Source organism: Scardinius erythrophthalmus, assembly GCF_964197995.2.
Source record: "Scardinius erythrophthalmus genome assembly, chromosome: 17".
NCBI lineage: Eukaryota > Metazoa > Chordata > Actinopteri > Cypriniformes > Leuciscidae > Scardinius > Scardinius erythrophthalmus.
The window spans coordinates 6,901,284-6,919,106 of NC_138237.1; the positions used below are offsets into that span (position 1 = coordinate 6,901,284).

The following is a 17,823-nucleotide window of genomic DNA, read 5'->3' on the forward strand; positions in this document are numbered from 1 at the left end:
AATGTCACCTTACGGAAAGCAACAAGACAGTAAGTATGTGAAAACAGTGTAAGTGCTTTACAAAAAAACATAATATAAACAGTAGCATAACATTTTAAAAGTAGTGAGTAATTACCATGAAAGATAAAATGATTATTAAAATGATTATTAAAGATAAGGATGATGGATGGTATGCAGATTAGTATGCGGTTTTCTTGTTCTCCTTTCTATCTTATAGCCTAGGTTATGATGCTGAGACACAAAAAGGGCTCTGGACCAAAACCTAGTGAGCTGCCTACCTGTCCTGATCATTATATAATATTCTATCTATACACACACACACACAGGGTTCTGACTGGAAGCTGACGAAACTCTTATTCAATGAAACCATCACCGGGTCCCGTGACAATACATTCCAACGCTGATGATGACGGGAGTGACTAAGAGAGAAATTAAAATAACAACTGTTCTTAGTCACCACCGCTCCCTTAACAAACACTGTGAATAAAGGCAAACACACACACACACACACACACACACACACACAGTGACAGTGGCTCACTGTAATAGGTTCCCCTGCATCTGCAGAGCGGGCCAGATCTCCAGAAACATCCATCTAATCAGATCATTAGTTTTCTCTCTCTATTCTCGTGTTCTCATTACGATGAGTGAGGGACAGAATCAGACGGACCTCATTTAGACAGTCTACTCCCTTACTGCTGCACACACATACACACACACACACACACACACACACACACACACACACACACACACACACAGCTGGACAGTTTAACGAGTTTGACAGTTGCTGCATTATGAAATCACTGTAATAAGGTAAAATCTGCTCCGTCAGGACCACATGCATGCATGCCTTCAGTCAGTCATGCACACGCACACACACACACACACACACACACACACACACACACACAGTGCACCAGTTCTGCAACATCCTGCAGCACGCCTACTTGTTGATGAGGCTGCATCATTTCAGACACTTTCAGCACGACGTGAGACTCCTTTCTACCAGGATCTCATCCAGGATAAAGACTATTTACTCTGTGGTTTCATTTAAACTGCCTTTATAGTCACAAATGCAAACAGCAAACTCGGGCAAAGAATGCTTCATCCTCCTGAAAGTTTTTGTCTTTTCATTTGCATGCCAAAGAGAGCTAAGGTGGAAGTTTTGATTAAATTCCCGTCTGTTTCTTACACAAAGCTGTTGTAGATAAGTGGATAAATCTATGTGTAAATCTGACAGACACCAGATGCCTGACTGCGTTTCAGCAAAAACAAACTAGATGGAGGAGTCCATAGTTTGTTAACTTATTATTGATAAACTAACATCATAAATATAAAAGTTTTATAATGACAAGCCTAATATCGTCTTGATTATCGTCAAAAACATCAGCTAAAAGCAATATCTCAAACTATTGTCTACCTACCACAATATGGTCGTCAATCGGCACAACCATGTTGTGTCCATCCATTTTAAAGCCCCATTTTTCAAAACAGTAAACACTAAAGCATGGTGCTAGCAACACCAAGATCATGGGTTTGATTCCCAAGGAATGCATGAACTGATATACCGTGAATGCAAATGTAAGTCACTTTAGATAAAAGTATCTGCCAAATTCATAAGTGTAAAGTCTAAGACATGGTAAAAAAGTTATTTAAAATGTCTAATTTTGTGCTTCACTGGTTTGGAAGGACGTGAGGGAGAGTAAATAATGACAAAATGAATATGAAATATGTTATTTTTTGTTTATTATTAAATTAAAGGGATAGTTCACTTTGAAATTAAATTTTGGTATGTTTTAGCTTACCTCAAGGGCATCAAGATGTAGGTGTCTTTTTTTCCGCAGTAGTTTCAATTGTGATATTTTTAGGTCAAACCGTTCTTGTCTGTCAGACATATCATGCAGGTCTATGGTCACTGTCTCAAAGAGCATGCACAGAGTCCAAATTAAAACAATTCCCCATCGTAAGTACACATTGATGGCCTAAGACACGAAACGAGCGGTTTGTGTGAGAAAACGAACAGTATTTATATCGTTTTTACCTCTTATAGACATCCACGTCCAAGTGATCTGAGGGCGCGGGCGCTTCCTGGTGTGTGACGTGTGCGCAGACTGGTGCATAGATATATACACTAGATGTCGCCTTAAAGACATTCGTTCTAATGAACTGCCGTAGACAAGGCGACATCTAGTGTGTGTATATATATATATGTGTATATGCACTAGGCTTGTTGCGATAGTCGGTGTTACCGGTGATGCACGGTGTTTAACCCACCTACCGGTCATAGCACTTGACCACCGGCACCGTCCCCATCGTGTTGAAGTTTTAGCCTATAGTAATAAAGCACTTAATTCAGTTAGTGACTACGTGCCTTCTTAATTTAGCGTAAGCGGAACGAGCGCCGCAGTAAAGCAGCAGGTGTCCGATTTCATTTATCATTTGAGGAGAGTGAGGCGAGCTAACTGGCAAAGGATGGCGGAAGATCTGGTTTCAAAAAGAAAAGCAAACGTGAGTTTAATTTTTATATTAGTTTTTTTTTGCACGTAAGTGTCCAGTGATTATTCGGGTAGGCTACCTTATTTAACGAAGTTTTTGATGTTCGTTCGTTTCATATTCGATGGTTGTGCGGTGTTTTTTTGCTGAAAAGGCAGGCACTTTATTTAACGAATAGTGATTTTTTTAATATTATTTCTTGTTTGATACTTGCACGATGTGTGCAGTGGTTCGTTTTGTTAATAAATGCACTTTAAAGGTGTTTCATATGTGCTTTTGTTTAGTTTTTACATGGTGTGTTTAGTTATTATTCATTTTGCAATAAAGATGTGTGTAGCTAATACAAGCGAGTGTCTTATTGTTTTGTGTATTTTTATTAAGAATAAAATAAATTAACCCATGATTAATTCAAACAAATGCTACTGAATTGGCGCTAATTAAAGTGAAAGTAAATTGAGACGTGTGCACGTCCGCATTTTCGGCCACCCGAAATCCCCGACACGCAACCCCGGTGACACCGGGATTACCGTTTTTTTTACACGTCGATTAACCGGTGGAAAAAATCCGTCACCGCAACATCCCTAATATGCACCAGTCTGCGCACACGTCACACAGCAGGAAGCGCGCGCGCCCTCAGATCACTTAGACGTGGATGTGTATAAGAGGTAAAAACGATATAAATACTGTTCGTTTTCTCACACAAACCGCTCGTTTCGTGTCTTAGGCCATCGATGTGTACTTACGATGGGGAATTGTTTAATTTGGACGATGGGGAATTGTTTTAATTTGGACTCTGTGCATGCTCTTTGAGACAGTGACCACAGACCTGCATGATATGTCTGTCAGACAAGAACGGTTTGACCTAAATATATCAAAATTGAAACTACTGTGGAAAAAAAGACACCTACATCTTGGATGCCCTTGAGGTAAGCTAAAACATACCAAAATTTAATTTCAAAGTGAACTATCCCTTTAAAGAAAAAGAAAAATGTAGGACAGGATCAGAATGCAAGCTTGCAATTGATTGTAAGAAAGGGACCGGTTTAAAGGTGCGTTCAAGTCCTCCTGGGAAGTTCGTTCGTACTGTTTATGAAGGCATGTGCGCTCAAGTCACTTTCGTCGGAGTAAGATGGCGGTGTACTTTCTCTTAATTAATTACACAAAAATAGAGACAGTTTCTTAAACTCTAGTTCTAGAAAATGAAGAACAAATAAATGTGCATCAGGTGTGCTTTGGTTTTTTATGTTTTTAATTAATTTATGAAGCCACTGCAAACTTTATCTTGACATATTACATTGTTTTATTATAATGCCATCATTCTGTGCAGGCATTAAGCTTACTTCACAGTAAATAGAAAAGTCTAGCAAATTAATTTCACTGCTAAATACCTTTAAGTATTGTGGTATTCCGCCATGTTTCTCAGTGACAAGCCAACAACTCATAAAGATCGGGGCTTAAAGAAAAACCCGAGCTTCCCACTCGTATATCCACTTCCAGAGGTAGTAGAAAACTGAGTGCTTTCGAAGTGTAGTCACTCATGTGGTTGAATGCGTTCGACTTCGAACAGCAACAAAAGACCTAAACTTTATGGGAAGCGCACGAACCAGACGGGATTTAAACATTGTTGGCTAAAGACCCAAGTTTGGTTTGAAGATGAAAAATGTACCAAGCACAATGTTCTCTCACCATTCCTGATGTCTAACACACACTCACAGTGCTCGCCGTGATCTTGCGGCTGTCAAAGCAGAAACGAAAGCTGATGCTCTCCGTATGTTTTTCCGTCGTCTCTGGTCAGTTTATGTGTCAATTTTGCAAAATTCTGCAAGCAATTTTGCAATTTTTGTACAATTGATCGAAAGATCTGAAAAAACACATACATTCACCCTCCCTTCGAAGAAATCAGGACAGAAGTGGTTGAAAGTGGACAAAAGAGACGGATTAAAACATGAGACTGTGTCTCTCTCGTCTATTTGTGATCCGATCGACCAAAACGCATCTTAATACCAAGTGTAAACAGGGCCTATGTGGACTTTATGATTGGAAAAGTCAAACATGTCACCAGAGAGAAATCTGTTTATTTAACCAGAAGATCCAATTATGAAAAATTACGGGGTCAAAAAAAAGTTTTAAATAGGCTGTGTGATGAATGGTTGTTGAATCGTTTGCATAAAAATATCAATAACTTGCATTTAGAAATAGACGAGTGAAAGAATTTTAATTTCACCAAAACCTTAAGTAAAAGGCATGAGAGGCTATGCTTTAGGCTATAATATAGCCATTACAGTTACTACATTTAAGAAAATCTGGAAAAGCCATATTCAAAGCCTTTGTAAATTAGCCCACAAATTAATAATAATGCAGCAAATTCTTAGAACGTTTACTATGAAGCCTAAAGGTTATAACAAATCAAAGCTATCTTTTTAAATGTTCAGAACTAATTCCACCAACATCTGGTATCATTACAGCGTAAACATTACAGGATTCAACCGAGCTTCTGTACTTAAAGGTATAGCGGAGGATCTTTCTGAATTTTAGATAAGACCCGCCCTCTCCACTTTTTGAAAAGTTTGATTGATTCACCAGAATGATTGACAATTAGGAGGACCAATAGTATAGGTGATCCACCCGGAAGTAAAAAATCATCCGCTATACCTTTAAATAAAGGTGCCACTGTCTGAATGCTGATTGGCTAAGATGGAGCAATCACCTAACAGGTTTTCTGTCAATCAAACATGAGTTCTTGAATCAAAAACCAGCAAATTAATCAACATCTACAAGCTCATTTCTAGCAAGACAGCCTATATGCACTAAAGACGCAAGTCAGAAACAATGCAATCAAGAAGCCGCATGAATTATTGAGACATGTGCCGCTACAGTCGGTCGAATACAGGGCCGCGCTGGTGTCGAGTTACCATGGCAAACCCATGGCAGACTGCATACCATTACTGCTGATTACTTAACGATTTTCCAAGTCTGACCATTTAATGACGACTTAAGAGGTATGCTTTAATAGAAACACTTCAGAGGAGGCAAAACTGCTGCTACTGACGATGGATGTGTATGTGTGTGTGTGTGTGTGTGTGTGTGGGTTTGTTTGGTTTCGAGAGGAAGAGAGAGACCTGGGTGACCAACAGAGGTGTAAATGATCATGTCCTGTCCGGCCGAACTAAAGTCACAATCTGCTGTGCATGAATTTGCATTTGTCCCCCTGCACCTTGAAGAAGGGTCCGATCCCACCTGTGAGTCTACAACACCTGTAATGTCAAATAAACAGATTCTCTCCAGAGACTACACGGGAAAGGAAAACAATGGAGGAAAAACTCCAGACGGATGTACATTGTGTATTAAAGCCTGTAAAGCCTAACATTATGAAATAAATAATAGTCAGAAAAAGCTCATTTCTTTTAATGGAACGGTCTATTGAACCTTTAGACAAAATGTAAAAGAAAATCTAAAACAAAGTTTGCATGTGCGTTTCTTCTTGGGCATCATATTTGATTAATATTTGATGCATTTTATGGCTCATATAGTGAGAATATTGAGGCCCAAACTGAGCAAAAATATGCAATTTGATGCCGATACTGATCTTTATATGGCCAGAAAGTAAGAAATTCTGATAGTTTGTAATGTAAATCAATGAGAGCTTTATTACAGTATAACAGACTACTTAGCCTACATAAAATGCATAAATATCAGACGTTATTGTATATCTGCCAATAATGTCTTGGTAAGATGATTTGCTTTAGTTTTATGATCAAAGCTCTGTAGAAACAATATAATGCATCATATAATGCAATGCAATACAATGATGATTGATAGATGAATAAATAAAACTTCCTGATGATCTTATTTAAACAATTTTTCTAAAAAGAAGAAAAATGTATGGATACTCAACATAAACATAAGTTGCTTCAGTCTAGTAAGTGTCATCTTGAAATATACAAACAATATAAAAGTTATTCTTACGTTTACTTACTTACGTTTACTACAGTAAAGATTTCACAGCAAAAAGACACATGAACCATGACCTCAGGGAGGACATTTTTCTTTACAATTACTAAAATTACTTGCTAAAAAAGACTTAACTGTCAATTAGACGACAGAAGGCATGTAGTAGATTGTGTGCAACAGGTTTTTCAGCAAAGTTTGATCATGTAAGTATGTAGTAATGTAGACGCCTTAGAAATGAATCTAGCAAATATGTCACAGCAGGCTTGATAGGGTTAACTCATTTCGAAAGTGGTTATTTCCAACAACAAAAAAAGAGAAAAAAAAATCACCAGCTTTGATGCATTAAGTTGCACGGACGACAAATGCTTGTTTGGATAAATGTAGCAGCACAAAATGAAGAATAAAACAAGGCTGCAGGGATCTAATTCCCTCAGCTGACCAGATCTGCAAACACACACACACACACACACACACACACACACACACACACACACACACACACACACACAGTCATATCACTGATCAAAACAGGGGCGGCCTACATCCATCCAGCCCAAACACACACACACACACACACACACACACACACACACACACACACACACACTCCTTTATTGACCCTAAACGTCATTATTCAGCCCCATGTATGTGCAAAGACTGTAAATGGACGATATTCATCTCAGACACAGACAGCTTCAATAACAACAGATAATTCACTAGTTAAAAGACACTACAAATATAATATATATAAAGCCCAAAACATCCCAAATAAAGCCCAAGTTAGAAACCAAACCCAGAATTGAAGCCTCCATCATCTTAACATATCATTAATAATACCAAAGCCATAAACAATGAAATGTTGATGTGGTGGTCAAATGTAACGTTAACTCATAGTTTATTAAAGGCTTTTTTGGTCTGAATAAACACGAAATTGGACTCACAATTCGAATCAGAAACCCAATGATAATAATAAATGCTGACAAACAAAACCAAAGACAACAATAAATAAATTGTACACAAGTGACTGCTGAACAACAAGTTCTGTCTTTCCACTGAAGATGTTAGTATTTAATGTACTTTATTTTACATAAACGTAATCGAAATGACTAGAAAATGTATTGACTTTACACGTAAAAACCACACAAAAGCTGAACACCGAATCACACAGATAAAACCAGCACGTTACCTGAAACGGGTTGCTGAAGTCCGGGTCCGCGAAAGGGTTGCTGTCAAAGTCTGACATTTTTCCGGCTGAATTGGGCTGAAATGTTAGATTAAATGAACGGTTTTCGGTAAGAAACGCACCAGCAGCTCGAGACTGATCCGCAACCGCAAAATGGCAGAACCGGAAATGACGGCATGCGTCAGCTGCACGTCTCACAATTCAGAACGATCAAATAGATATAATTAAAATGTGCTCCTAATTATAGTCATCATAATTATTATTTATTATTATTTTCAACTTTTTATGATCATTTTATTGCTTTGTATTGCATAAATTGCATCTTATATAATTTGTTCCCTTATTATTATTATTAATATTATTTCTTTCGTCATGTTGTACACCTTTGTCTCTCTCTATATTTCTTTTTTCAAGTCATTAGATAGTCAAAAATGCAGAACAGAAAACGTTCATTTCATAAAGTCTTGACATGTCTGCCACCTAGAGTGCATAAATAACCATTACATCCTAGAAGATTATTTATCCATCCATTCTTAAATATTTCCTGAGCATAAATAGTACTTCATATACGAGGTTATAATGGGTTGAATATGAATATCAAGAACAGCTTGTCATTCAAATGAAGAGGTCATGGTTTGTTTGTTTTTTGTGTTGTAAGATATTCCCCTCAGCGATGGTCTTGCTCTATAACATATTCTCCAGGACTTTGCTCTCGGTTAAATTCTGAATAAAGGATATTAATATTTTGGCACTTCTGCTAAACACAGCTGTATCCGTCCGAGTGACAGGTGTCAACAACAGTTACCATCAAAAATATCTTGTTTATTTTGAGTGTTGGCCTTCAGGGTCCCCCAGCCCCCCTCTGGGTGTCACTGTCTTCTACATGATGAAATTCAGTTGGGACCTGTGATATATTTCAGTGTGTCAGTTTAATCTCTACCTAAAGATGGGACTTTATACAAATAATGGTGTATACATGCCTTCAAATAAATGATTTCAGCTTCATTATGAGGACACGAGTGTCATGTCAGAAGGTCCAAAGGGGGAAAGAAGTATTTTAAACTTTACAAGTTTAAAAAAAATTGCGTCATTAATCTATGAAAAAATGTAACCACCCAAAAAACTGCTTCATTACAGACATTGCACCATTTGTGTCAAACCATGTGCTAAGAAAAATCCTCCTGCACTCAATTCATTTTTTTTTTTGTCAGTGGATACATGTTTTATTAATGTACATGAGTATATCTTTATCCAGTATCTTTGGAAACCCTTGGTGTTTCTGTGATACCAGACAAGCTATATAATAATATTCTAATCATAATTTGACATGATATAATGATAAAATAAAATATAACTAAAAATGTTTTTCATAAATAATTAAAAAAACAAAATTGTTATATGCTTCTTATGCACTAAACATGATATAAATGCCCAAACTGTTTGGTCTCATGATGACATTTTGTTTATTTTAAATATTTTATAGCAGTGGAAAATATACAAACATTTATTTGACATGATATTTATCTCGGTGCCAAAGAAATAAGTCACTTTTCATTTCTTTTTAGTAAAATAAATAGATTTTTCAAGTTTTCAAGAGTAGATTCAGGATTTGACTATATAATCTACAATGATGAAAATTGTAACTTATTTCACTGATGTATCAGGAGTGTGAAAATAAACTATTTCTACTATTCACACATTTGGAGAATATTTTATTTTTATTTTATTTTTATCAGAATAATATTTTCAATTGGTTTTAAAGATTTACAAACACAGCCAGTGGATACATTAGGATAAATAATAATAATAATAATAATAATAATAATAATAATAATAAATTAAATTAAAAAAAAGAAATAAATGAAAATGTTTTATAAAAACATAAATTTAAAAAACAAAAATAGAAATTTTTAACTGAAATAAATGTTTACAAACATTAACAAATTTTTTTCGGTGGTAACTTAAATACATAATAACATTGCCAAGGTAACACACACACACTCACACACACACAATCAATATAAATTATAAATAATAAAACACACACACACACACACACACACACACACACACACACACACACACACACACACACACACACACACACACATCTTACAACAAATTGAAAATAATTAATAATACATTTAATTAAAAAAAAAGTTACGAAAACAACACACACAAAACATAAGTTGTGAAACGACATAGAACACAGACAATTGTATTAATACAATAACTACAGACACTAGGAAAGCTATTAAATACATGGATTTTCGTTAAATATTTCTTAATAATATTTAGTTTTTTTATTCTAATAAAGAGATTTAATAAGTGAGTTTAATTAAATTTCAAAGTGGGGACAGGATAGAATACCATTTGTAAACTTCTGCTTTATGAATGAAGATTTTTCCATATAAAATAAAAAATGAACAATATACTCCAAGGGTCTATTTTTATTGTCTTTTAATCTGAAAGAGTGTGTAACATTTGCCGAGAACCTAGGTCAGACCAAAATTGATTGGATATAGTGCAACCAAAAACAGATGCTTTGCAAACAAATACAAATATTGACACATTTTAGTCGTACTATTTCTTTATTAAAATGAGCATTTCAAGCGGAATAGTGTGACGCCACAGAGTGGAACTCCTCGCCGCGCGCGCACGATCCAAACGGACTGTTTTGATTCGGTTCACGGAAGTCGCTCATCACTGTTTACTAAACCGGATTAGGACATTGGGATATTGATGTGCTGTTGATTTCGACGGACTCGTCCTCCAGAATGCGGTTGGCGTGTTGGCTGGTGTTCGCGGGCTGCTTCTCTCTCACGGCGGGGATAGAGCCGATCAGCACCAGCATCGCGGTCGGGATGGCCGCCGCGCTCACCGGGTTTCTGGCCAGTTACCAGAACGTGCTCTATTACTTCCATGAGTGTTGCAGACCGGAGTGGATCTCATTCAACAAAACAGGTTTGAACGGGAGGAGGTTTTGTCATATCAATGTCTATTGGACGCAATATGGATGTGCGTATGATCCCAGAGTTGCAATGTTGGTCATGTATGATAACCTATAAATCCACATTTCCCTTATATTAAAATGAATTAAATCCACATTTATCTTTATTTACATTAGTAATTATTCCCTACATTTGAATGCCAAACAAATAGACAGCCCAGGACACGCGGAATTTATTATTAACTATAAACAGCTTCTTGTACTGATATTTTGCTACTTCCTGATTGTGTTTTGAATCGGCATAAAAATGCAATGCACCTGACAGTAATATCATATGCAATCATGCATCATCTGGAAATATGTAATCATGTAGTCTATTATAGCACTAATTCGTGTATTGGTGCTGATGAAGGAGTTGTATTGGTTCCCAATCGATTTGAATGCAATTCATATTAATGAATGATGATGTAAGTCGCTTTTGCTGAATTATTAAATGTAAATGTAGTGATAATATATGATTCGCCCCGAAATCATAACTAATCTAATAATATGTAGACTGATTTTCATAGTTTTTTTTTTTTTAATCTGCAAGTAGTTAATTTTATTTAACTTTACACTTCTGAAGTGTAATTCACCCAATCTTCGTCTGCATATATAATTTTAAAATGAGTATAGTATAGACAAGTATAGACAGCGTGGCAAATTGACCAGTGATGATCGAACAATCAATGCAAACATGCACTATTGGACTGAACGCTGTGCGCATGCGTCGTTGGTCGCGCACAATCGTCGTCACTTTTCCTCAAGTAGGAAGTGCGGTCTGTGACTGTTGGAACCTTCGGTTTTTTTGTTTTTTTTTCTCCGTTTCCTATTAAAAGCATCGATGATTTATGTAGTAAAATGAAAGCTCGGCCATGGACAGCTTTACTGCACTGCCTCCTGGTCTCAGGGCTGATCGTGGAGGCCATAGAGCCCGTGTCCACCTCACTGGTGCTGGGAACTGGAGCTGCTATGCTGGGCAGGAAAATATATCGCTATTTATATGAAACGTGTGATGAGAACTGGGTCAACTTTAATGCAACAGGTGAAAATGTGATCACAATGTGTACTATAGTTGGATTTGATCATGCATTTGTGCATTATGTCCAGTAAAAGCACCAAAAAGCCACTTAATGCTTCTTTCTACCGTTATTATAATGGTTTATTTGATGCTAATAATTATTATTATCTTTTAAATATAACAGCCAGATTGTGTTTATTTTTAAATGATCATTGTAAACAAAGAAACTTGTCTTATTATAGGGTTTGTACAAGGTGCTTAAAGTGCTTGATTGGAAAAAACTAAAATTATTGAAAGACAATAATGAAATTAGAGTTTAATTTTTCAATTAAACAACATTTTCATGCAAAATTAATGCTGCAGCCTGTCTGATATAGATATAAAGACATTTCCTATGACTGTGAAAATGATATTGCTCATAAACATAAATATCCAAGTATATGATTCTTCAGGTCCATCATATTCATGGGGGAAAAAAATCTGTTTGAATAAGGAAAGCGATACTTTGCACATGCGGCCCTTTTATTTTTACCATTTTGTTTTATTAGTGTATTTTTATTTATCTGTTAACCTTTTTTAGAATTTGAAAGATAAAGATATTGTTTTGATAAGTGAGATGCCTGATTGTAGTCCTTGAAAAACAAAAAAGTAGTGCTTGAAAAGTCCTTGAAAGTTCTGGGATTTCATTTTACAGTGTCTGTAACGAACCCATGATTTCTTTCAGAATCTGTTTGATTTGATCAGCCAACAAGCATCAAACTATGAAACTTGTTTTGTTGTCTGATACATGCATGCATGTATTTATTTATTTATTAGAAGTGCAGCTGTTACATATAAAGCATATGGTTGCTGTAAATGTGTCCTCTCGTCCTCAGGACTGAAGTATGACCTCGACACCAAGCTGTACGGGCAGCACGTTGCTGCTCAGGTCATCCTGAAAGCCGTCACGGGCTTCATGAAGAATGAAAACCCGAAGAAACCTCTGGTTCTGTCCCTCCACGGCTGGACCGGGACTGGGAAGAACTTTGTGAGCCAGCTGATAGCAGAAAATATATACGCGAAAGGAATGTCGAGCAGTTTTGTTCACCTGTTTACAGCAACGGCTCACTTTCCTCACGAGATGCACATCAACACATACAAGGTAATGTTTTTTGTTTATAATGCAAATACATGGAAATGACTATGTATTTCACTGCAACAACAAAATGCAACCAGTCTAATGTTTGATCGTCACATCTGTACAAAATGTATGTTTGCAATTGTTTAGTCCCAGTTACAGGAGTGGGTAAAGGGGAATGTTTCCATCTGCCCTCGGTCCATGTTCATCTTTGATGAAATGGATAAAATGCATCCCGGGCTGATCGACAGTATAAAGCCTTACCTGGACTTCTACGACAATCTGAACGGAGTATCGTACAGACAGGCCATCTTCATTTTCCTCAGGTCAGTATTATTGTGTACTTCAGTGTAAACAGAACATTTAAATCTGTAAATAATGTAATTAATGCAGTTGGTCGCTAGTTGTCATTGTTTAGTGTGCTTGATGGGTGGTACAGACAAAAAATATTTTTCTATTATTTATATATATATTAGAATATCATGAAAAAGTTGATTTATTTCAGTAATTCTGTTCAAAAAGTGAAACTTGTATATTATATTCATTCATTACACACATACTGATATATTTCAAATGTTTATTTCTTTTAATTTTGATGATTATAACTGACAACTAATGAAAACCCCAAATTCAGTATCTCAGAAATTTTGAATATTACTTATGACCAATACAAAAAAAAAAGGATTTTTAGAAATGCTGGCCAACTGAAAAGTATGTGCATGAAAAGTATGAGCATGTACAGCACATGTACAATACTTAGTTGGGGCTCCTTTTGCCTGAATTACTGCAGCAATGCGGCGTGGCATGGAGTGGATCAGTCTGTGGCACTGCTCAGGTGTTATGAGAGCCCAGGTTGCTCTGATAGGGGCCTTCAGCTCTTTTGCATTGTTGGGTCTGGCATATCGCATCTTCCTCTTCACAATACCCCATAGATTTTCAATAGGGTTAAGGTCAGGTGAGTTTGCTGGCCAATTAAGAACAGGGATACCATGGTCCTTAAACCAGGTACTGGTAGCTTGTGTGCAGGTGCCAAGTCCTGTTGGAAAATGAAATCTGCATCTTCATAAAGTTGGTCAGCAGCAGGAAGCATGATTGTGTAGCCTACAGAACTAGACTGAGAGACCATTTAAAGGCCTTTGCAGGTGTTTTGAGTTAACTACTAGCTGATTAGAGTGTGGCACCAGGTGTCTTCAATATTGAACCTTTTCACAATATTCTAATTTTCTGAGATACTGAATTTGGGGTTTTCATTAGTTGTCTGTTATAATCATCAAAATTAAAAGAAATAAACACTTGAAATATATCAGTCTGTGTGGAATGAATGTATACATTATACAAGTTTCACTTTTTGAATGGAATTACTGAATTAAATCAACTTTTTCATGATATTCTAATTATATGACCAGCACCTGTATATGCATGTATTTATTTGATCAAAAATACAGTAAAAACCGCAATATTGTGAAATATTATCACTGTTTAAAAGAACTGTTCTGTATCAATTTTAAGCAAAAAAAAAACTGTGTTCAACATTGATGATAATAATAAGAACCATTATGAATAATTGAGCACCAATAATAATTGAGCAAATCATCATATTAGACTGATTTCTGAAGGATCATGACACTGAAGACTGGAGTAATGATGCTGAAAATTCAGGAATAAATGACATTTTACAATATATTCAAATAGAAAATTATTTTAAATTGTGATATTTTTTTTTTCAAAATTGTAATATATATTTTTGATCAAATAAAAGCAACCTTGGTGAGCAGAAGAGACTTTGAAAAACATATATTTTTTTTATTATTCCAAACTTTTGCCCAGTATGTATTTACTCTGAAATGACATAAAAGGCCTTTTTATTTATCGGAGGACCCTTTTACACCCAGTTGTTTTTGTCTTTATAGTAACGCTGGCGGTGAGAATATCGTTCAGGTGGCTCTGGATTTCTGGAGGGACGGGAGAGAGCGAGAGGAGATGCAGCTGAAGGATCTAGAGACGGCACTGTCACTGTCCGTCTTCAACAACAGAAACAGTACGGCACATGCCTCTTATCTTTCTCACATCTGCTAAAATATGGAGCAAAAAATCCTCATGACAATCAGATCGTTATGCATTAAACAGTGCATTTTAAGTAATTTTGTTTATTAGTTTCACTGTAGTTTGTTGACGATTTCCAATATAATGACTACATCGCTACAGCACCAATCACAACAGACTGGGCCATCTGACCAATCAGAGCAGAGTAGACCAATCACAACAGACTGGGCCATCTGACCAATCAGAGCAGAGTAGACCAATCACAACAGACTGGGCCATCTGACCAATCAGAGCAGAGTAGACCAATCACAACAGACTGGGCCATCTGACCAATCAGAGCAGAGTAGACCAATCACAACAGACTGGGCCATCTGACCAATCAGAGCAGAGTAGACCAATCACAACAGACTGGGCCATCTGACCAATCAGAGAAAAACATTTACACGCTTGTTTTGTGTTTCTTCTCTCCATCCACAGGTGGTTTCTGGCACACTGGTTTAATCGACAAGAACCTGGTGGATTTCTTCGTGCCGTTCCTTCCTCTGGAGTACAAGCACATCGTTCAGTGCGGTCTGTCCGAGATGGTCTCCAAGGGTCACGCCCCGGATAGAGAAGTGGTAGAGATGATGGCCCACGAGCTGAACTACTTCCCTAAAGAGGAGCGCGTGTTCTCCATGCAGGGCTGCAAGGTCATCCCCAGCCGGCTGGACTTCTATGTTTGAACCAGAGGGAACAAAGAAAGACTCAAAAACTGGTTTCCTTTGTGTGCTTTTTTCACAGAAATCCCTTCTGTTATTCTGCGATAGAAAGAACTGGAGAATTGCTCCTCAGACATTACATGATGTCATGCTCTCGAAAGACTTTAAAGTGGGATGTTTTTTATCCAATCACAAGTGTTTTATACACTAATGGACTGTTTTATTGATGTCGCATCAGCTGCTTAAGTCCTTCTTTTCAAGGGTGTTTCTGTTGAAGATGAAGTATTAGAGGAAGCATTTTTTTTAAAGACTTTGCACATCTTGGAGCTCCAAAAAACACTGGCTATCGGCGATTTTATATGTTGATCTGTATTAATTGTTATCATGAGAGAGAGAAAAAAAACTATTTGCCTTTATCTTGAAATATCACATTTATTACTGCCTTTTTTTTTTTAAGAAAAACGATGTGTTGTAATGAAGAAGATCATTAGCTGGAAGACTATTGTAGCTTAACCTGAATCTCATTTTGATCTTTGAAACGTAATGATCATTTGTTTTTCCAGTTCGTCACTGTCAGGATTCAGATTTGTGTTGTCGGTTTTAAGTTGCAATGTCACAGATACTCGAGTGCCACTGGTTCTGATTGAAGGTTTTGAGTACATTCACAGTGCCTGCTTATCTTACAAGAATACAGTTAAACATGGGTTTTTTTTTTTACATTATCACAGGCACTTGTTATTATTGATCTGGTTTGAACATAATTTCACATTTGGAACGTTTATGAAAATTAATTTTGAGATGCATCAAGATAAAATGAAAAAATACTTGAAATATTCTACGTATTGATTTTGATAAAGCTTTATGACCAAAACGGACTCAATTGGTCTTGAGAATTTTATTTTTGTACAAGTTAATTTCTATTACTTTTTCATTGAGTGGTCCATGATAACTGAATGCATTTTAAAATCCTTACACACTCACAGACATTGCTGGGAATCAATGTCTAGTCAAACTAGACTCCTACGACTGGTTTCACACAAGGCTTAAGTCTAGTCCCAGACTAAAATGCATGTTTGAGCTGTTTTAAAGGAACACTCTGACTTTTTGGGACTTTAGCTTATTCACAGTATCCCCCAGAGTTAGATAAGTCCATACATACCTTTTTCATTTCTGTGCGTTCTGTAAGTGTTATTTGACGCACCCACCGCTAGCCTAGCTTAGCACAAAGACTGGATGTAAATGGATAAGGTAGCATACTAATCCCAATAAATGACAAAATAATGCAAACATTTTCCTATTTACATGTTGTGATCTGTATAGTCACAGCGTGTACAAATAACAAGGCTATATGAGATAGAGACCATTTTTAATCGTATAAATACTGGGAACTATATTCTCACTAGGCGTAGGAGCACAGCTACTTGGGCGGAGTGGCTACTTAGGCGGAGTGATTAGCGCAGTAGCCCAAGTAGCTGTGCTCCTACGCCTAAGCTAAAGTCCCAAAAAGTCGGAGTGTTCCTTTAACTGAAAGCAACTTGCACTGATATATCACTGCCATTCTTTTGTCTCAAGATAGAGATCAGTAATGTTTTTTCTAAGGCATGTTTATAAAAGCTTCTTAAATGTCCTAATTGAACAAAGTGCTAATCCTGGCTTAATCTAAGCCCTGTCTGTGAAACCAGGACCTAAAGTTTCACTTCAAATTCTAGCTAATGTAATACTTTAGAGCAGATTAAAAAAAGAAATCATAAAAATCTTTCAATTCACAATTTCAAAATTCTTTGGTATTTGTCCAATTGACAGGGTTTCCACAATCTGATGTGTAATTATGTTGGTTTTTTAGTAATTCTGATATCTCATATTTTTTTATGTAACTCTACTTATAATCACTAAAGCTTGTCAGTGAAAGGTCCAAAGTCCAATAGGAACATTTTTCCTAGCAGACTTGCTTAGAGTATCTCCACCAAAACTCTACATAGTCCTTTTGTCTGATCATGGTGTTATTTTTCTATTAAATTTTAGTTTTTTTGGTTTTCCCAGAATAGTCAATTAAATCCGTGAATTAAAATTTTAACTGTCAAAACTCAAACACTCGCATGACTCACACACTCACATGCACACGGCCTTAAGAACCCATTTGTTTCTCTTAAATGCCACACTAAAATGAGTCTGTAAATTATTACTTTGCTGCGTAATGTTTATGGCATCTGAGTGATCTAAATGGCAGGTGAGAAGTGCCTCAGGATACCACGTAAATACAGGTGTATTACTGTCTGATTATGTCACAGTATCATGGTACCACGAACAAAATGAAATATCTGCTCT

The 17,823-nt window shown here is 36.5% G+C and overlaps 2 protein-coding genes across 3 annotated transcripts in view; one reads left to right on the forward strand and one right to left on the reverse strand.

Annotated features, from left to right (window-relative positions):
* Positions 1–7,818, reverse strand: part of scamp1 (secretory carrier membrane protein 1) — a 28,565-nt gene extending 20,747 nt beyond the window's left edge. Inside the window, exon 1 of the mRNA XM_081390904.1 lies at positions 7,634–7,818. Within this exon, the coding sequence (XP_081247030.1) occupies positions 7,634–7,690 (57 nt within the window). The 5' untranslated portion in view covers positions 7,691–7,818. The remainder of the gene's footprint in view (positions 1–7,633) is intronic.
* A 2,250-nt stretch (positions 7,819–10,068) lies between these two features.
* On the forward strand, positions 10,069–16,373 carry tor1 (torsin family 1). 2 transcript variants are annotated; one of them, XM_081391556.1, is made up of 5 exons: positions 10,069–10,594; positions 12,516–12,781; positions 12,908–13,083; positions 14,668–14,795; positions 15,278–16,373. In XM_081391556.1, exons 1-5 carry the CDS (start codon positions 10,408–10,410, stop codon positions 15,520–15,522), a joined length of 1,002 nt encoding a protein of 333 aa, XP_081247682.1. In that variant the 5' UTR covers positions 10,069–10,407; the 3' UTR covers positions 15,523–16,373. The 2 variants fall into 2 exon arrangements, with proteins under 2 accessions (XP_081247682.1, XP_081247683.1); XM_081391557.1 differs by lacking the exon at positions 10,069–10,594 and adding an exon at positions 11,276–11,664.
* Positions 16,374–17,823: the final 1,450 nt, after the last annotated feature.

Bases quoted from the DNA above. Each gene is read 5' to 3' on its own strand.
- tor1 (XM_081391556.1), top strand. From the start codon at position 10,408: ATGCGGTTGGCGTGTTGGCTGGTGTTCGCGGGCTGCTTCTCTCTCACG. The intron at 12,782-12,907 runs GTAATGTTTTTT...GCAATTGTTTAG, and splicing joins TGCACATCAACACATACAAG to TCCCAGTTACAGGAGTGGGT. The intron at 14,796-15,277 runs GTACGGCACATG...CTCCATCCACAG, and splicing joins CGTCTTCAACAACAGAAACA to GTGGTTTCTGGCACACTGGT.